General features: G+C 34.9%; 4 protein-coding genes, 4 non-coding genes and 2 pseudogenes across 11 annotated transcripts; 9 read left to right on the top strand and 1 right to left on the bottom strand.

The window, feature by feature from the left end:
• The first annotated feature begins 113 nt into the window (after positions 1-113).
• Positions 114-1,669, top strand: LOC104756224 (protein PHYTOCHROME KINASE SUBSTRATE 3 pseudogene; annotated as a pseudogene). The gene has a single exon (XR_015586141.1). The product of XR_015586141.1 is annotated as a protein PHYTOCHROME KINASE SUBSTRATE 3 pseudogene (transcript).
• A 2,457-nt stretch (positions 1,670-4,126) lies between these two features.
• LOC104756223 (NAP1-related protein 2) lies at positions 4,127-6,614 on the top strand. Of its 2 annotated transcripts, none has more exons than XM_010478776.3 (10): positions 4,127-4,457; positions 4,806-4,928; positions 5,036-5,086; positions 5,170-5,241; positions 5,373-5,486; positions 5,579-5,640; positions 5,746-5,809; positions 5,906-5,962; positions 6,058-6,105; positions 6,328-6,614. In XM_010478776.3, the coding sequence occupies exons 1-10, from the start codon at positions 4,341-4,343 to the stop codon at positions 6,379-6,381; spliced, it is 762 nt and encodes a 253-aa protein (XP_010477078.1). In that variant the 5' UTR covers positions 4,127-4,340; the 3' UTR covers positions 6,382-6,614. The 2 variants fall into 2 exon arrangements, with proteins under 2 accessions (XP_010477078.1, XP_010477077.1); XM_010478775.3 differs by having other exon boundaries at positions 4,157-4,457; positions 5,903-5,962.
• A 1,482-nt stretch (positions 6,615-8,096) lies between these two features.
• Positions 8,097-9,222, top strand: LOC104759289 (protein RKD1). Its single transcript, XM_010482233.1, has 4 exons — positions 8,097-8,194; positions 8,290-8,423; positions 8,515-8,831; positions 8,983-9,222. Exons 1-4 carry the CDS (start codon positions 8,097-8,099, stop codon positions 9,220-9,222), a joined length of 789 nt encoding a protein of 262 aa, XP_010480535.1.
• Positions 9,223-9,808: 586 nt separating this feature from the next.
• Positions 9,809-12,732, top strand: LOC147923409 (uncharacterized; annotated as a pseudogene).
• A 702-nt stretch (positions 12,733-13,434) lies between these two features.
• Positions 13,435-14,085, top strand: LOC104759287 (uncharacterized). Its single transcript, XM_010482231.2, has one exon. It carries the CDS (start codon positions 13,450-13,452, stop codon positions 14,083-14,085), a length of 636 nt encoding a protein of 211 aa, XP_010480533.1. The 5' UTR covers positions 13,435-13,449.
• Positions 14,086-14,320: 235 nt separating this feature from the next.
• Positions 14,321-17,557, bottom strand: LOC104756222 (agamous-like MADS-box protein AGL65). 2 transcript variants are annotated; one of them, XM_010478774.3, is made up of 12 exons: positions 17,085-17,557; positions 16,804-16,995; positions 16,352-16,411; positions 16,226-16,244; positions 16,059-16,123; positions 15,949-15,964; positions 15,785-15,846; positions 15,591-15,687; positions 15,435-15,485; positions 15,211-15,347; positions 14,675-15,128; positions 14,321-14,589 (listed from the first exon to the last, which is right to left on the bottom strand). In XM_010478774.3, exons 2-12 carry the CDS (start codon positions 16,986-16,988, stop codon positions 14,578-14,580), a joined length of 1,158 nt encoding a protein of 385 aa, XP_010477076.1. In that variant the 5' UTR covers positions 16,989-16,995; positions 17,085-17,557; the 3' UTR covers positions 14,321-14,577. The 2 variants fall into 2 exon arrangements, with proteins under 2 accessions (XP_010477076.1, XP_087350349.1); XM_087494223.1 differs by lacking the exons at positions 16,226-16,244; positions 16,804-16,995; positions 17,085-17,557 and having other exon boundaries at positions 16,352-16,409.
• Positions 17,558-17,843: 286 nt separating this feature from the next.
• Positions 17,844-17,919, top strand: LOC147923408 (small nucleolar RNA Z267). The gene has a single exon (XR_015587963.1). It is a non-coding gene; the product is annotated as a small nucleolar RNA Z267 (small nucleolar RNA).
• A 132-nt stretch (positions 17,920-18,051) lies between these two features.
• Positions 18,052-18,148, top strand: LOC147923407 (small nucleolar RNA R44/J54/Z268 family). Its single transcript, XR_015587999.1, has one exon. It is a non-coding gene; the product is annotated as a small nucleolar RNA R44/J54/Z268 family (small nucleolar RNA).
• A 96-nt stretch (positions 18,149-18,244) lies between these two features.
• LOC147923406 (small nucleolar RNA R44/J54/Z268 family) lies at positions 18,245-18,341 on the top strand. Its single transcript, XR_015587998.1, has one exon. It is a non-coding gene; the product is annotated as a small nucleolar RNA R44/J54/Z268 family (small nucleolar RNA).
• A 52-nt stretch (positions 18,342-18,393) lies between these two features.
• On the top strand, positions 18,394-18,466 carry LOC147923405 (small nucleolar RNA snoR122). Its single transcript, XR_015588027.1, has one exon. It is a non-coding gene; the product is annotated as a small nucleolar RNA snoR122 (small nucleolar RNA).
• Positions 18,467-18,796: the final 330 nt, after the last annotated feature.

The raw sequence follows: 18,796 nt of genomic DNA, 5'->3' as shown, positions 1-18,796 counted from the left end.
AAAAACTGTTCTTGTTTTTTGTTTTTTACATACTTCAGAGAGTAGTTGATTTTATGTATATATATCTCTCTCTATATATATACATATATATACGCACTTCCCAATTTATGGATGTACTTCTTCTAATATTTCTTAGAAAGAAAACAATAATTAATATTTTTTAAATTAGGGGTTTGCAAACTGTGTAGCTACTAACCATGACTTGGCACCATTTCCTCCACTAATATTATTTTTCTCTATATAGTAGTGAAAATTCATCCTCATAAACACCAACCATCATTCAGAAATTTGTTCTCTCTGCAAATCTCCCATCATTTCCACAGCTTTCTTCTTCTTGTCATTTCCCTTAAATTCTTTTTGTTGGATCTTTTGTTTTTTTACCACTTTATAAAGTAGTCACTAAACAACATATATACACTCACAATAGAGATGGATGCTGAAAAGAAGAGTGCCCATTTTCGCCAAATCTCAACTTATAAACCACAACTACTTGTCCTCTCCTCGATCAAAGAACACTCTTCTTCAAAAATCTCCGACAAACCCAATAATATCAAAGCTTCCGTTGCTGATGTTGACGCCGAGATTGGAGTTTTTGGCGCAGAAAAGTACTTTAGCATGAAGCTAGATCATGTTGATTCCACGGTGGATATCACCAAGCAACACAAAAAGGAAAACACACAGAATCATCCCCATCCTGATCCTCATCCTCATTCTCAACTGACGAAAACGACGTCATCTAGATCAAGAACAAGCCGACATGGGACTCCAAGTGTAAGATCTGAGTCAAGTTACAACAGTCAAACCTTTCTCATGAGGATTAGCAACAACAATGACAATAAGCAAAGGAAAACAAACGAGGCAAGCATCTCTTTTGGTGGGTTTAGATGTTACGGCCCCTGTTCCGGGGTCAAAACCGTTAATAAAGACCAAAACATCTCCGTTAAAGGTAGAGACTCCGATCGAGATTTCGTAGCTTACGACGCAAGAAAGCATAACGACAAACCTAGACTCCGTTTTGAAGCCAAGAAAATGGATTATCACGAGCCAGCGAAGATTCCATTACCTATTCAAAGGACAGATATCGCCATGAACCTCGAGAGAAAGCTCTCTCTGCTTACATGGGATGCAATACCAAACCAGCTTTCTACCAAGAACAACCATCACAACAATGGTAATAACTCTTCGATGGGCAGCAACACGCAAGAGGAAGAGACAGCAAGTGTAGCGAGTTCAGATTTGTTCGAGATTGAAAACATAACGAGCAGTGTCTATGAGCCGAGTGAGGCTAGCATTGGATGGAGTGTGGTAACGGGAAGTATGGCAGATCAATCGGTGATATCGGATTTCGATTTGATGAAGAGGGCCACGAGAAGTGGTCCGGTGGTTAAAACCAAACCGGTGATTCCTGACAAAGTCCGGTCGGGTGGGTTTTTGTCTGGTTGTAAGAGTCACAAAGCTGTCTCGGTTGTTGATAGTTCTAGAAAAATGAAAGAAGCTGCCAAGGTTGATCATGAGATGTCTCATCAGAAGAAGTATAAAACTGAGATCAGGATTCAAGACTTGAGCTTTCTTTAATGATTAATGTTTTTGTGTATGTGTTTTAATTAGTTTCGAATGTTTTTTTGTAATATTTATTCGTTTCTATGCTAAAGATTTTGATTTCTTGGTTTTTTTTTTTTTTATTATAAACCCCTAAAGTAATGGTTTAAAGAGAAAATTTCGACGGACAAACAATAAAAAAGTGTGAAATTTGTGAGTATTATGGACCTTCTATTCAGAAAACCAAATCAACCACACTAAAACGAATTATATATCACCTCAGTTTTCGTAGTCTTCGACCACCGTACAAATTATTACATAATTAGGTTACTTTCTCGCTCTTTGGAATATGATTTTAACTGTTTATAATTTCTTTTGTACCATATTTGTAACTTTTGACAAGTCATTAAGATATACCTCTATAAGGATGTATATCATTTCTACACCACATGCGTCACCATATCACATGATTCACATCAACGGACGTAATGCATTAATTTGGAACGGATTATATAATAAAACATCGTAATTATATAGATACCTCCCGTGAGTACGACCCTACAAATTATGCATGTGGATCATAAGAAACGATAATAACTTGACGTCGAGACAAGAAAATAACAATTAGTCTGTATGAGACTATACAAAATTGGCAATTTGGCATTAATATCGGATATTTGTTATTAGCCATGCAATTGCAAACTTAGGGTTGGATTCTGATTTCTGATAGTAGTAAATGCGAAGGGAATGATCTGAAACTGGGACCATTTCAATAACTCGAAACGAGCTAATTTGTTAAAATAATGAATAAAAAGAGTATGGGCACTGGATACAAAACATGAAATAAACTGGACCGCACTAGATTTATTGAAACATATACATCAATAAAGTTAATTTACATACTGGTAAACATATCTTACGAGTTATCCGCATATATTAAGATGTTAATTTAGTTTTTTTTGTGGAACACATTAAGATGTTACTATATGAAAATCTTAATAAATTCCAGTCCCACATAGTCAATTGTTTGCATGGTTCAAAAGTGTAGAAACGGGTGTTTCACACAATGAATTTGTTTAGAAGGGAAACAAATTCAATAACACTTTCTCTCTAAGGGTTTGGATCAAAGTAAGCAAGTAAAAAAGAAATGAAATCTCTTAGAGAACAAGTTAGGTTTTACTCAAGAACAAAGAAGAATTAGAGTTTTGTATTGATTTTTTGGATGTCCCTTACAATGAGAGGATTGTCCTCTATTTATAGGTTTTCGAAGATCTACTGAATATATTTACTTTCCTAATTACAGGCGAACTGATTAAAAAAGTTTCTTTCTTGCTAGGTCAGCCGCAGGGGCGAGTTGAGATGTTGGTTCGTCACCTCGGCAATGGGCTTCTCGGTACTATTGGGCCTTCAGAAAATGAAGTCCAAACTTAGGTCGAGTTTCCGGTTTAGATAACTGGTTCTTTTAAACGGATTTAGATCGGTATGTTGGGGGTGCTAATTCCCACACCAACAAAAAGCTACTACATTAGCGAATTTAAAGTAGATATGTTGAAAAAAAAATTAAAAAAATGAGTGGATATGTTAAAATTAAAAAGAATGCAGATTTTGTTTTATAGGGAGGTTACACAGTTTCTTTATACGTAACATTGTTATGTTTATCCAGATTGTAAGTCATAATCTGATGGGTCGACGACAGACTCTAGCGAAATTAATATACTACCATATAGTTTAAAGTTCGTGAAAATAGAAAATTATGTCTAGATTGATATATATATATATATATATATATATATATATATATATATATATATTAAATTAAAGTATTGTGGTACCACCCGCTATGAAGAATGTTTTCAACAATATTGATTAGTTTGTGACCACCTTACCCAATTCCATTCAATATTAAATAGGAAAAAGAAGTATACCTATTATTATGTTTTTTTCTGATATATATACACATAAATACTCAACCAGAGCCAAACTACTCCAATAAATCGACCGTTGAATATGAATATTGTGACACCTATTTATTCATAAATTTGATCCTTTTAAACGTATAGAAATGGAGTAGTTAAAATCATAAAGTTCCTTTACAAGAAAATACATTTTATTGTTGAAAAAAAAAATTCATTTTATTTGAGACTCAAAAGGTTTATTAGACAGGACTAGTGGGCCATATTATGTCACTAGCACGTAAAAGCAATTTGGAAAGCCCATTTTGAGCCCAAATATATTGAACACTATTATTAATTAACTAGTTGACACAACATATTTTGCAAATTAATGATTGGTACAGTATTAATTTTGTGATATGAAAATTAGGTGTGATCCACACAAATTTATTGGTAGGTAGATTAGATTAGTTAGTTATTACCAAACCATCATTACTTTTTTTGTGTGTGTGTGTTGTCAACACTTGATGTTTTCTTTAATCATAATAAAACAACATCACATCATTTTAACTGGATATAAGTGTTGTCAATTAGTTAGTTAATCACCATCAACATGTGTTGATTTGTGAGGGTGGGTACACTTGGTTAATTAGAGTAAAATCAATTAAAAACCTAAAAACAAAAGATGACATATCAAAAGACAAAAATACCCTTATTCGGCTAACGTGACGTAATAAATAATCTAATTGGTCAACAAAAAAACCCCCCCAAAACCCTAAATCAGTTTTGCCCAACCTTCTCTCATCACATCACGATCGAGTTTTTAGGGTTTTAGCTGTTGCGCTCTGTGAAGGCAGAGAAGAAGAGTGAGGAATTCGAATTTCCTCTGCGTCAATTTGGGTTGAGAAAATGGTGGCGGACAAGAGCAAAAAGGCGAAAACCGAAGAAGAGAACGTCGAGCAAATCGATACAGAGCTTGTCCTCTCAATTGAAAAGCTTCAAGAGATCCAAGACGACCTCGAGAAGGTAAATCACAAGACAAAAAAAAAAACATTCTTTTTAACAATCCCCATGTTTAATTTGATTTGGTTGATGAGAATTGATCTGGGTTTGGATTCTCTCTCGATTTGAGTTTTTCTATTGGACAATTTATGAGGTAAAGTTTGTATCTTTGTACTTGTGTTGTTGTTGTTGTTGTCTTTGGAATGATAATGTGGTCGTGTTCACATGGATTATTAATTAAATGATTGTCTTTGAGAAATTGACTTGTCCAATCTCTGTAGAGAAGTCAAGAAAACTGTTTTTTGAGTAAAGTTTAATTGTGTTTTGAGTCCTCTCCAATCTCAATTACTTCTCTTGTTTTGGTTGTATTAGATTAACGAAAAGGCTAGTGATGAAGTGTTGGAAGTGGAGCAGAAGTATAATGTGATAAGGAAACCTGTTTATGACAAGCGTAACGAGATTATCAAATCCATCCCTGATTTCTGGTTAACTGCTGTAAGTTTTATCATTCTCTGTTCTGTTTTTTTTTTTTTTTTCCAATTCAGAGTTCAAAACAATCTTTTCTCTTATTGGAATTATATGGGGACTTGGTTTTGTTGTAGTTCTTGAGTCACCCTGCTCTAGGTGAACTTCTGACAGAAGAAGACCAAAAGGTTTGTGTTTCCCTTATGAATTTCGGTTGATAGATTCACATTGTTTTTGTATTTTTATGATTCTATTTGTTTTGCTTGAACAGATTTTCAAATATCTTAGCTCTCTGGATGTTGAGGATGCTAAAGATGTGAAATCCGGATACTCTATCACTTTTGTAAGTTTCTTTTTAGTTCAGATCTTTGTTCTTTATCATATTTTGATATTATCTCTGACTGTTCTAAGAAAGCTGAAAGCTGAGTTTTTAGTTTTTTAGTTTACTGATTGTTGTCAAATTGTGAACTGCAGTACTTCAATCCCAATCCATTTTTTGAGGATGGAAAACTAACAAAGACTTTTACCTTCCTCGAAGAAGGAACAACAAAAGTTACAGCCACCCCTATCAAATGGAAAGAGGGCAAAGTAAGTGGATTATCTATTGCATAAACTAAGTCTATTTCTTATGTTGTCACTGTTTGGGATTGTTCCTGTAACTATATTTCTCAACAATTAAGGGCTTGTCGAATGGAGTGGATCACGAGAAGAATGGAAACAAACGTGCATTACCTGAAGAGAGGTATAAATCCATCTCCCCATCCCTTTTTCAGTGAATTTTTTCACCCGTCATAGATCCAAGTTAAAACTCTTGCCGTTCTAATTAGCAATTACATGTCTTTTTCAGCTTCTTTACCTGGTTTAATGATGCTCAACACAAGGAGGACGTTGAGATTGAGATGCATGACGAGGTATTGATCCTATATTGTTTTTTTTTTTAATTCTTTTTTTGTAAGAGTAACCCCATATCTGGCACAACTTGAACTCAGAATTTCGTCTTGTAGCAGGTTGCCGATATCATCAAGGAAGATTTGTGGCCCAACCCTCTCACCTACTTTAACAATGTAAGCTATATTCACTATATCATTTTCCAGTCTTGACTTTGTTTAGAGATGACAAGTTGCCTGAAGATTTTGGTAAATTGTATGTAACTGTGTAGGAGGCTGATGAAGAGGACTTTGATGGAGACGATGATGGAGATGAAGAGGTAAAAGCTTCATCTAATATTCTTTGCTTGGTTGAGTTTTCTGCTTAAATTTTGCCGCATCTGTGATATGCTTTATGTGCATGATGAGATGAAAGATTAGATAGAGATATCCGAAAACGGAACAACATTGTGTTATTATTTATGTCTGAGACCATTTCAGTTGTGAAGATTCCATTATGAGTTTTACCTGATAAGTTTTTAAAAAACCATATCTATCTCTAGGGGAAAGAAGGTGACTCTGATGAAGATGATGACGAAGAAGGTGATGAGGAATGATGGGAAGGTTGCCCAGAAACCACATTTGCTTACATGTCTTCTCTATAACAGAGTGTGTAAAGTTTTGTGTGTTGAGAGGTTTTTAATTTAAAAGCAAAATGGATTATGACGACAACAGACAAGCTTTTCTATTTTTACCATAATAGTTACATCTTGTTGTATGAAACCATCTACTGCCTTTTGTTGCAGAACCTTGCTTAAATGGTTTTTAAGTCTTACATAGCTTCAACTCATCTGTTGTCTTCTTCTTAAAGAGAATCATTATGTAACTTCATCTCTGTTGTAGTTTTGTTGTGTCTGAGTGACTTCGAGCCAAAGGTAAAAAAAGGATGAAACAAAAGAAAACGATTACTGAGTAGAGAATTTGTGTGTTCATGGTTAAATCCATAGGATCTTCAGCTTGAAATCTGGAGTCTTTTATTGTTTGGTCTGAAGGTGAATATCTAAAGTGCCTGCCTCATGATGGTTTACTAACTCCTGTGAGCCCTCGTCTTTCAATTTAATTGAGCAAAGCAAAATGTTGTAATCTTTTATATAATGGGGTCTAGGTTCCTGTAAAAGTTAGCAAAACATATCGCAGATAGTTTGTTTATACAGAGCTCTTAATTTAACTTGGACTGGTGTTCTTCAGATTTCTATATAGCCTATAAAAAATGGTTTGAAAATCTCAGCTTCTTGGTAGTTCTAGTTCTAAAGAATAAAATAACAGTCGCTAAAAGACTCCATGTTTAAGTCTACTACCTATGCTATGCAGCTATGCCTAAGTCTAAAAGGGTGTCTAAACCAGTTTAAGCCGGTCCAAACCGGCTGAAAATAATATTGACAACAAAAAGACAGTAAATTTCTTTTTACCTGGTTCACTAAAGAGTGGTAAAATTTCTCTCTAAATAACTTTATGAATATAACTTACAGTTTTCACATTGCTTAAGTGGCCATTAATTACAAGAATCACCTGAAAAGAATTAATTACTCGCAGCCATTATCTGAAATTAATTCAAAACCGTTATCTTTTTGTTGGAAATGTATTACTATAAATTTCTTAGCCGTTTCTCTTAAAGCCTTAACTATAACTATATATATATATATTTTTTTTTGGTTTTACTATTAACTGTAACTATTGTTCGCGAGCCCTCAAAATATTGATTGGCAGTTTGGCACCATACGTTACATACTTACATCTAATCTTAACTGATTACAAATACTTAGGTGTATTTCTTTATATGTTTAACACTTAGGAGAAAGTGTAATTACATGAGTTCAACAAGATACTACCTTCACAAATGAACAAATTAACTAATTGGCTATTGATATGTATCATTTCTATAAGCGTGTGCACATAATATCGTTATACAACGTAATAAGTATACACAATTCTATTTTTTTTTATTGTGGAAACTGACGGGTATAGATTTTCTGCAAGAGAAGGCTATAATATCTATCAACTATTACTAAAAAAAAAACGTCCCTCTTATCAGCAGTAATTACCATTAATCATTACTATCTCTCTCTCGTAACTCCAAATTTTACAGGGCTATCAATTAGCCGTCAATACCCACTTTCTTGTACAGTTATATTACTTCACTTCTATATCTTCTCTTTTCATATCTACTAGTACTATATATATATGGGTATATAGTATATATATATATACACCTCTCTCTCTCTCTCTCTCTCTCTCTCCTTGATTAGTGATCACAAACCACTTAATGATCAGTATGAAATCGTTTTGCAAATTGGAGTATGATCAAGTTTTTGGCAAAGAAGATCACTCATTTTCATTTCTAAACCACTCATCACTTTACTCTCATCAAAGGTAAATTTAATTGACTCATCATGCATGAGTTTTTTTTAAACGTGTTTCTAGTAGTTCTTGATCCATGTTTTAATTGTTGTGTGTTCTTAATGCAGCGAGTTAGCGAATCTTTTCTTCGACTTAAAAGATGACTTTCCTCCTTCTGCCTACTCTAACAATTATCTTCCTTCTTCCTCAAGCTTTCTGGCTTTACCTGATCTTGATCCTATCTCCATCGTATCTCTTGACGGTATGTATATATCAGTATATGTTGCACTTAATTATGTTTTGTTCTCATGGATTTTATGTGTGCACTTCTCATTCTTGTCGTTCTGTTTAAGCAGATTTACTTAGTGGGTGCGGTTCTGTTTCATGGACCGAAGAAGAGTCGATGCTCGATCTTGATTTGGAGAAAAAGAGTGAAACCATCTCCACCAAGAAGAGGAGATGCAGAGAAGAATGTGTTTCCAGCTGTTCTGTTTCGAAGACATTGTCGAAAGAAACTATCTCATTGTACTTCTACATGCCGATAACTCAAGCGGCTAAAGAACTTAACATTGGTTTAACTCTTTTGAAGAAGAGGTGTCGCGAATTGGGTATTCAACGCTGGCCTCATCGTAAGCTCATGAGCCTACAAAAACTCATCAGTAATGTCAAGGTATAATAAACAACTATTACATATAATATAACTATGTTATAACAAGTGAATTCCTCTACTGTATTTTGGAATTGAAACACACCATTTTAAAAGCCTTAATGTGATGGTCTCTCAGTGATTTTTGATGTGACTATTCTTAAAATTGTAACAGGAGCTGCAGAAGATGGAAGGGGAAGAAAACGAAGACAAGCTAAGAAACGCTTTGGAAAAGCTTGAGAAGGAGAAGGAAACGATTGAGAAGTTACCAGATTTGAAGTTTGAGGATAAGACAAAGAGATTGAGACAAGCTTGTTTCAAGGCTAACCATAAGAGGAAGAGAAGACATGGCATGTCCACGTCCTTCACATCATCATCTTCTTCTTCCTCTGTTTCGGGTTTGAGTGATAGTTGATGTAGGATGATCGTCGATGAAGAGATGAAGACATGAAGTAATGTAGGATGATAGTTGATGCTACTACTTTATGTTTGTGTGTTGTGTAACGTGTAGTACTGTAGTGTTTTGGACTCTAATTGCAAAACGATTTTGACTCGTTATTACTAAAGTAGTAGTAGCATATGTGTAGTTTGCTCTTCAATCACGAATATGTTAAATTAAAAATTCACATTATAAATTTCTTCTAAACTTTTCATAAGTATAATAAAATTCACCTTTAAGGAATAGGAATTTATCAAAATCAATAAAGGAAGAAGAGCTATTATGGAAATCGTAATGGACATATGTAAATTTTCTTCTTTTAAAAAGATAATAAATGGAAATTGTAATGGACTTAACAAAAACAAATGGAAAATGTTATCTCAAAAATCCCAAAAAAAAATTAGGAACCGACAAAGGTCTCTGCTATAAATATATTGAGTTCATTCACCCTTGCCTAAACCCTTACATCATCGATTCAATTTCTTCTTGGGTTACCACAACAACAAACAGAGAAAGCAAAAAACAGAGAAACCACCAGAATTATTATTGTTACTTTATAATCATGTTCACGGGGGTTTTCGAACACGAAATCAAACACGATCCTGAAACAGAAGATGCGGGAACAGTTACAGTCAATGCAAGGATCTTCGGAGGAGACGACGAAATCATGACATTCACGAGAAAGTCGTCCGTCGACGAATTCATCAACGATGATCGCAACGAGTGTGAAAGCAAATTGGACTTGGATTATTTCTTAAACCTAGCAGGGATCAGCGACTACGATGTTGCACATGCCATGCATCACTTAGTTCGCTATGTTGCTAAAATAACTTCTTCAGAAAGTGATGGGTATTCTCCGGGGTGTGCTTTACAAGTGACGTTGGATCTTATTTTTTACGATGAGCCTCAAACTTTAGAGGATGTTCAAGTCTCGCGTGGACACAAAATCAAACACGATCCTAAACCAGAAGATGCGGGCACAGTCAGAGTCAATGCGAGGATCTTCGACCAAGATCATCACTCGTCATTCACGACTTTGTCCCTTGCCGACGATTTCATCAACGGAGACGAGGGTGGGAGCAGACTAGACTTGATTAATTTCTTGCGGGAAGCAGGAATGAGCGATCACGAGGTTTTATATGCGATTTATAAATTAATCCCCTATATTGCTCAAGTAACTTCTTCCGCAAGTAATGGCTATTCTCAAGGGTGTGCTTTAGAAGTGTGGTTGGATCTTCTTCTTCTGGAGCCTTATATTAATTATGAATCAGATTGAAGAAGCAGTTCGAGTATGAAAATTCAAATTGTAACGAAGATTTTGTTTTCTACAGTTTATAAAAATCTCTTTTCTTTTTTTTAAATTCGATGTTTTTTTTTTACTTATATAAATTTGGAGAATGTTGTGTTAATCATAACAGAACTGATAAGAATCGAAAGAGTTTTGAAAATCTAAAATTAAAAAGAGGACGAAAGACCTTATATTGATCACTTTATAGTTATAGCCAACAAACATCTATAATCTACTAAAGGAGTAAAGGAAAATATACCGACAATTTTACAAAATATATGGTTCCTAGAAAACATCTCTTATACACAAACTGACTTAAACTCCTATGAGTATGTATATCTTGGACATTAAGATATAGCAATGCCTCAGAAACTCAGGCATAAGTCCAGTATCCATAGAATATAGTATGTTGTATACGTGAGTCCTGTCCTGATTAATTAGTTCGGTTGCTGCAATCATATGCTTATAATGTAAAAAAAACAAATGGAACATTAAAACATTAATTGAAAACTAAATTTCTACCGTAAATAACAAAAAAGGGAAATAAATAACAAAAAAGGGAAATTATACATCGTTATGAAATTTAGAAAAAAAAAAAAAGGAAAAAAAAAATCAATGAAAACTGTGACGTCAATAGAATCAATAGAATCAGATAATCTGCTAAATATATTTATACCAATCTAGTCCCTCTAATATATAAATACATAGATGAAATCATTCAAGAGAACCCCTAAACCCATATCATCGTCGATTTGATTTATTTTCCAATTTTCTTTCTTTTCTTCGTTCTTCTCGCCGTGATGATCTCGTTCTTCTCCTACGAAATCGACCACAATCCTGAACCCGATAATGTTGGCACAATCAAAATCAGTGTTTCTACAACCAAAATATATCAAAGTACCACCCATTGGGACCTCTATGAAAAACTAATAGATTTCTCTAGTAACCCTGAATGCATTGATGTAGAGCTTACTGAATTCTTGATGTGGTCAGGAGAAACAAGTACTCCCATAGAGAATTACGATGTGTTTTTACACTTACGGAGACTTGTAGATCAAGCAATTTCCTCTGATGATTATAATCTAGGTTGTGCTTTAAGAGTGTACTTGAGGACTCTTACTATCGATGTTCCTTCTGAACAAATTGGGGTACAGGTCCCAGGTTTACTGGATGAGTACGATGTTAGCTTTGAATTTGATCATCATCAAATTGAAGAAGCAGCTCCATCTCAGCTTGAAGAAGGTCTTCGAGTCTCACTCAGTGAGACCATTGAAGAAGATGTTTCAGGTTTAGAGGATGATGAGCAGGATATTATATTTGAATTTGATAATCATATTGAAGAAGCAGCTCCATCTCAGCTTGTAGAAGTTTACCGAGTTTCGCTCAGTGAGACCATTGAAGAAGAGGTTCTAGGTTTAGAGGATGAGCAAGACCTTATCAGCTTTGACTTTGATCATCAAACTGAAGAGGCAGCTCGGTCTCAGCTTAGAGAAGTTTTTCGAGTCTCGCTCAATGAGACCATTGAAGAAGACGTTCTAGGTTTAGAGGAGGAGCCCGATGTTGTGCTTGTCTATGAAGAAGCAGCTCCATCTCAGCTTGAATAAGTTACTCGAGTCGACGAATTTGTACACTTATTGGATGAGCACAATGTTGGCTTTCAATTTGATCATCAAACTGAAGAAGCTGCTCCATCTCAACTTGGACAAGGTTTTCAAGTCTCGCTCAATGAGACCATTGAAGAAGAGGTTCTTGGTTTAGAGGATGATCAGCACGAGGTTATTTATGTCCGTGGAGAAATGGCTCCATCTCAGCTTGTTCGAGTCTTCGAGTTTCGACACTTATGGGATGAGCACAATGTTAGCTTCGACGACTCTCATCATCGAATTGAAGAGAGAGATCGTTCTAATCTGATTGCAGAAGTTTTTCAAGCCTCGTTTAATGAGGCCAATATTGTTAGGTTAAGACCTGCGAGCAAGCTCGCTGTCGAGTCTTTGAAAAGAAAAATATACAAGAAGACTAGCGATGTGGTCGGTGAGATTGACATGTGCTCTATTTGTTTGGAGGAATTTAACGACGGAAGAAGTATTATTGTGCCTTTACCGTGTGGACACGAGTTTGACGAGGAGTGTGTTATGAAATGGTTTATGAGTAGTCATGTCTGTCCATTGTGTCGTTACGAGATGCCATGTGAGAGATGAAGGGTGAACGAGACTTGAAAAGCTTTGCGTTTTGTGCAAAATATAACATTGTTTATTTTTATATAAATCATTTTCCATGGTTCTATCATCTATGCTATATATCGTTTTCTATGGTTCTATACTTATATGCTAGAAATTTAATATAATACTCTAATATATATGTATATCTTTATTAAACAGCTGCGAAATAAACCCTCCATTACCTAAATAGAAAAAAATCATGGGTTTACAATTGAAAGTATTGTTCTAATAGATTTGCGTATAAGATTAAGTCTATCATGTGAATTTTGGCAATCAAACTAAAATCAAATTTAAAACGAATAATACAGAGTTGACTTAGGACCTACAAGGGTTTTCTTTTCCCATCTTATAATAATGTGCGAAAAAAAAAGTAAATTAGATTTATACTATTTAAAAAAGGGAAACATAAGAGCATCATAAGATGTGTTATAAAGAAAGAAAAAAGGGAAAATACACAAACCCAAATAAGATAATAACAGAAAAAGAAAAAGGAAATCTTGGAAAATATCAAAATAGTACTTAAAATCTTAAATAATAAAGTGTATTTCCAAATCCCACTAGGCAAACGAATGCACGCAGAATCCTCTATAAATTAGGTTGTGACAACCCTGAACATAAACACAACACACACAGAGCCATCAGACGTTTGATTTTCTTATTTTATTTTTTTTTCATTATCATCGTCTTCAATCAATCATGAGAATTGAACTGCATCACCATATTAGACGCAATCCTGAACCAGAAGGCGACGGCACAATCACAATCAATGCAAAAGTCTTCGGTTATAATCCGACTTTTACGGCTTCGTCGTTTATGGAAGAATTCATCCACGAAGATGACGAGAAGTGTCAAAGCAAAGAAGAACTGAACTATTTCTTGATGGAATCAGGAATTAGCGACGATGATATTTACGATGCGATAACAAAGCTAATCTTCTATGTTGACGAAGTTACTTCTTCCGCAAGTTATAACTCTTCTCCGGAATATGATTTGTTAGTGTCCTTGCTTCTTATTCCTAACTCTCGCAGTGAAGAAGCGATTCAGATTGAAGAAGCGGTTCGAGTCTCGTTCCACGAAACCAACAATTTCCCTTTGAGACCCGCAAGCAAGCTCGTGGTCAAGTCCTTACCCAGGAAAATATACGACAAGGTTAGTTCTACTGGCGAGACGACGTGCGCTATTTGTTTGAAAGAGTTTATTAACGGTGAAAGTAGAGTTATGAATTTACCTTGTGGTCATGACTTTGACGATGAGTGTCTCCTAACGTGGTTTGAGACCAATCACACTTGTCCACTGTGCCGTTTCAAGTTGCCGTGTGAAGATCAACATTGAACTAATTTGGCAACAAAATTAGTTTGAGACTGTAGATTGGATTTAGGGTTATGTATACACTGTCATGAAGCTTTTCTTGAACTAATTTGTCCATCCTTATTGTAATGAAGCTTTCCTTTTTCTACATATAAATTCCTTTTTTCACAACTTAGAACTTAATTTGGAGTTTGTTATGTATACAGTCATGATAAGAGTTTGGAGTTTGAAAAGCTACAATTAAGAAGGAACACATCTATAGAAAACAATATATTTGTTGATTATATTTATCATTCTTGTAAAATATATGGTTCCTAGACAGTATCTCTTATACACAAAATGCCTAAAAACTCCCCTGAGTATATGACACAAGCTCATACATACAAAAACATGTACACTCTCTCTCTCTATATTTATATATATTTTTTTTTATCTTGGACATTGTAGCAATGGCTCAAACTAGTCCTTGGTCAAACATAAGTCCAGTCATCATACATACATGAGCCATGTCTTGAGTTAGTTTGGTTGCTGCAATCACCAAAGATACAGAGACATATTCAGTTTGGTGGATCATATAGCTAGATAGTTACAATGAAGGTGTAAAAACACTAACCTGGTTGTAAGAAGTCTGACCAAACATGGAATCTGGAACCCAATTTTGATGATGGTGATGATGATGATGATGATGATCATTGACAAACATGGACTGATCATGAGGAATTTGAAAGCAGCCACTATTATCATTAGCCATTGGATCATACATTGAAGGATCTAGTTGTTGTTGCTGTTGTTGTTGTTGTTGTTGTTGTTGTTGCTGTTGCTGTTGCAAGTTGTTCAATTCCATTTCAGATTTTATCTTTTTCTCTTGATCGTCTTCCATTCCCAAAGTAGAACCAAATGGTGTAGGATATGAATATTCCTCTCCAAGTTGTTGTAAACCCAAACAACCGTTTCCTTGTTGTTCTAAGTGCTCAAACTGTTGTCCCGGGTTGCTGCATATCTGATCTTCTGGTTTAATAGACTCAAAAAAGCAGCTAGAGTAAACGGGAATCGATCCATCAATCTCTCTGTTTGAATCATTAAACCATAACTTGAGTAAGCACTTTCATAGTGAAATTGCTTTTTTCTAATTGTGACTTAGACTCTTACCTATGAGGAAGATAACTGGAATCACCAGGTAAGATTGTTTGCTGGTTATCATTATCAGGAAGCCAAGACATCGAGTGAGCTTCTTGCATATTACTATTACCTCCCATCGCCATAGGCAACTGTATCCCGCTGTGAAACTGCATTTAAAAGCTTGGTCTGGTTAAGAACATATCCTGAAGAGAGACAGAGAGAAGAAGAGAGGAAAGGAGACAAATGGTTATAACCTGTGTTGTTGTACACTCTATTGGTAAAAGTTGGTTCTTTGTGTAATGTTCCTGAAAAAATGTAGGATATTGTCTTTCGTAAGTATATTTTATGAAATGAACTCCTGAATCTTAGGTCTATAATGATTGAGTGAAAAGGAAAACATAATAACATACCTTGTGAATCTGGATTCTTTCAATAGATTTCCTCAATGATTCTTCCAATAAACTGAGGTGCTCTGTGTTTTCTATTCTATCAATGTTCGTCCAGCAACTGAAAACACCCACCAGAAGAAAAATACTTACATAAGATTGAAACTAAGATTTCAAGAAGCAAAATTTATAACTCAGGAAACTATAATTTTTCACACCTCAACCTCCTATGACACTCCATAAGCTGAGCTTGGTATATCGCTACTTGGTTACTTAGACCCTGTCATGTGAGGTCATTTTAACACGAACTTAAGCAATTTGACTCAAAGAGATTAATTAGGTATCCACGAAAGTTCAAGAACCGGAGATGGTTGATCCATACCTCAATAGTTTGATTCCTGCAGGATAGAGTAGACAACAACATCTCAGATATATTCAGAGGCTTACAATGACAAGATATGGTTATTAATTATAAGAACTCATGGAATGTACCTTGCTCCTAAAAAGTCATGTATATTTACATCATGATCCAGTTTCTTAAAAGTCTTCTTCAATGCCTGCAATTGAGCAAAACAAATCAGCTCAATTTTTTGTTTCAAACAAATCAAAAAGTTGATGATACAGAAAAGAAGAAACTCAGTGAGTTTTTATGTCTTTACTTCAAGGCTCTCCAGTTTCCTGTTGCATTAAAAAAAAAAAAAAAAAACACTTTGATTTTAGTTTCGTAACAGAAATTGCATCAAAGGATTGATAGTATCCAAACTTTTAAATAATGCTTACCATACCTTTTTGTCCTTTCTTGTGGAGTTAATTGCGCAAACTTGGAAATAACCTCTTCAATGCAACTGCACAAAAAAACAAGTGAAGTCCTATATCAGTATATTGCAAGAAACTTGAGTACAGAACCTCAATCTATCATCCCCCTCTAATAGTTTAGAGTCTTGCAAGAACTAGAAGCTAGAATCACTCTTTAGAACAATATCTGAGAATTGATAACTGAAAGGAAAATAGAACAGTTTAGAGTATGTTTAGAGTCCCTAATCTCTCCACAAAGCTAAAAGCTCTCAACTAAATCAACCTGTCAAATTACCCCTAATCTGTTCCTACTTATGCATTGTGTGATCTTCTCAATACTCTTAACCATTCCAGCTGAATCTTTACACAAAGTTTTACGAGTTCTAAACCACAGAATTAAAGATGATAAAAGAGAAACAAAGTTGTGGGAATGTTATAATACCTGTGTTCTCCATGGAAAGCAGTAGCCCTTCCGGTAGGAGAAAACATAAGAAGGACAATATCAATATCACACAAAATGGATAACTCTTTGGCTTTCTTCAATATCCCATTTTTTCTCTTCGTGTATGTAACTTGCCTGTTACTTGTGCTCTCAAGCCTTTTAATCTTCAACTTAACCCTACCCATCCTGTTTCTGTTTATAAACAAAAAACATTCATCAAAAAATCCCATTAAAAAAGAGTGAAATTTCCAAAGGATCAACATTTTCTTTCGAATACTTACTTCAATCACCTGATGAAACTTCAATTTTTGCAAGGGATTGATCAAAATCGAATCTTTGAAGATGGGGGACGTCTATATTCGGACACAAGAGTCACTGTAACGGAAGATGGGTTCTTATAAATAAAAAGGGTCTTGTCTTTTCGAAGCAGAAACAGAGAAAAAATGGGTCTTTGCGTCAAAACAAGAGAAGAATTCATGAAAATGAGCACAGAGGAGGCGAAGTCACAAAGAAGAGAAAGATCATGGAGGAAGAAAGAAAATTGCAAAAAAAAAAAAAAAAAAGGGCACGAACAAAATATTTGTCCCGAAGAAGAAGAAAAAGTTTGAATAAGAGAAAAAAGGGAAAGATTAATGGTGGAACAGAGAGAAAGCTCACAGAAAAGCAGACGAAGGGACTACCTTCGATTTCGCTGGCAAACTTAAGACGTCGACCAACGGAATTGTGTGCTTCTGTGTTAGAGAGAGGGAGAGCCAAACCCGGTTTTTCTTAATCAATTACTATTTAACCAATATTCGAACCGACAAAACCAAACCGGTTTTGCTTACTTGATATTGGGCCAGTGTATAAAATTATTTTTAAAAAGCCCATTGGTACCCATTGAATTGACTTGTCTCTGCCCTAATTTAGCTCCGCCGCTGTTCTTCAGATCTTCTATTTAAAACTTACTCTCAACTCGTTTTCTCTTAAAAATTCATTTTTTAGCTAGTCTCATGTTAGCTGTTTATGTGTGTGTATTATATTAGGGTTTGCTTGATGTTTAAATGCCTGTGATGGTGTTAAATATACTTTGAGAGATGCTTCTCTAGGAACAAGAAATCAACTCTGAGGCATTTTTTTTTTTTTTGTTCTTTCTCATGGTTACAAATCTGTTTTCTTTTGTTTTACTCTGATCTTTGAGCTTATTGATGTGAAATGGTTTTGTTGGCTTCTCCTAGTTTCTGATTTGATTTGGGTTTTTGTCTGATTAATGCAAGTGATGATGAAAAGACAGGGACATCAGAGTCTCTTTGTTAAGAGATGAGAATGATGACTAATGTCTAGATGGGATTCTCTCTGATGCAACATGTCATTAAAATAATATATTTAGATGATCAACTTTGATCTAGTGTGTGCAGTTTAGTTTTGTTTTTTAATACACCCTTTTGGTGTCTTTTTGATGAGTGCAAGTGACGATTAAAAGACAGGGACATCAGAGTCTCCTTGTTAGGAGATGAGAATGATGACTAATGTCTAGATGGGAATCTCTCTGATGCACATAAACTTAGAATCATTAAGTTTTTATCTTTAAACAGTTTTTGTTTGTGGGTTTGCCAATGATGTGTCGTTACAATTGCACGTATTATCAGATTTTTGGTGATGACTATCACAAATGTCTGAGGCAAACCGTTGATTTGTTAAAGAAATGTCTATAAGCTTACGAGGACAAGTCTAGTTATTTGCAATTAAAGCTTTGTTTTGGTCTAAAGCCTTAATCCATAGAGTTGATTTTTATGCATTTAAGCTTTGTTTGCAGGAAGAAACACTTGCCAGGTATGAAGTAGAGGAGATTATGAATTTGGACAATACAGAAGATATTGGAGATTGGAGTTTAATGTCCAGAGTTTTCTATGTATCTTCAGTTCGAATTGTAAACGTGGAACACAAATTGCAGAACACATCAAAGTAATGAAAATCTTTCTTCGCAATGTTAGATTCTTTTGTTTCTTGAGGT

This window comes from Camelina sativa, chromosome 17, assembly GCF_030686135.1.
Source record: "Camelina sativa cultivar CO46 ecotype springtype chromosome 17, ASM3068613v1".
NCBI classification, from domain to species: domain Eukaryota; kingdom Viridiplantae; phylum Streptophyta; class Magnoliopsida; order Brassicales; family Brassicaceae; genus Camelina; species Camelina sativa.
Note: the sequence above shows the minus strand (reverse complement) of the source record. Positions and strands in the feature narration are given on the sequence as shown.

What these genes read in the sequence shown, in the direction of transcription:
- LOC104756223 (XM_010478775.3), top strand. Translation starts at nt 4,341, where the DNA reads ATGGTGGCGGACAAGAGCAAAAAGGCGAAAACCGAAGAAGAGAACGTC. An exon ending in CGTGCATTACCTGAAGAGAG is followed by an intron (nt 5,641 to 5,745) that starts GTATAAATCCAT and finishes TGTCTTTTTCAG; the next exon opens with CTTCTTTACCTGGTTTAATG. An exon ending in CTCTCACCTACTTTAACAAT is followed by an intron (nt 5,963 to 6,057) that starts GTAAGCTATATT and finishes GTAACTGTGTAG; the next exon opens with GAGGCTGATGAAGAGGACTT.
- LOC104759289 (XM_010482233.1), top strand. Translation starts at nt 8,097, where the DNA reads ATGAAATCGTTTTGCAAATTGGAGTATGATCAAGTTTTTGGCAAAGAA. An exon ending in TCACTTTACTCTCATCAAAG is followed by an intron (nt 8,195 to 8,289) that starts GTAAATTTAATT and finishes TTCTTAATGCAG; the next exon opens with CGAGTTAGCGAATCTTTTCT. An exon ending in CTCCATCGTATCTCTTGACG is followed by an intron (nt 8,424 to 8,514) that starts GTATGTATATAT and finishes GTTCTGTTTAAG; the next exon opens with CAGATTTACTTAGTGGGTGC.
- LOC104759287 (XM_010482231.2), top strand. Translation starts at nt 13,450, where the DNA reads ATGAGAATTGAACTGCATCACCATATTAGACGCAATCCTGAACCAGAA.
- LOC104756222 (XM_010478774.3), bottom strand. Translation starts at nt 16,988, where the DNA reads ATGGGTAGGGTTAAGTTGAAGATTAAAAGGCTTGAGAGCACAAGTAAC. An exon ending in GAGTGTCATAGGAGGTTGAG is followed by an intron (nt 15,688 to 15,784) that starts GTGTGAAAAATT and finishes GGGTGTTTTCAG; the next exon opens with TTGCTGGACGAACATTGATA. An exon ending in TCCAGTTATCTTCCTCATAG is followed by an intron (nt 15,129 to 15,210) that starts GTAAGAGTCTAA and finishes TGATTCAAACAG; the next exon opens with AGAGATTGATGGATCGATTC.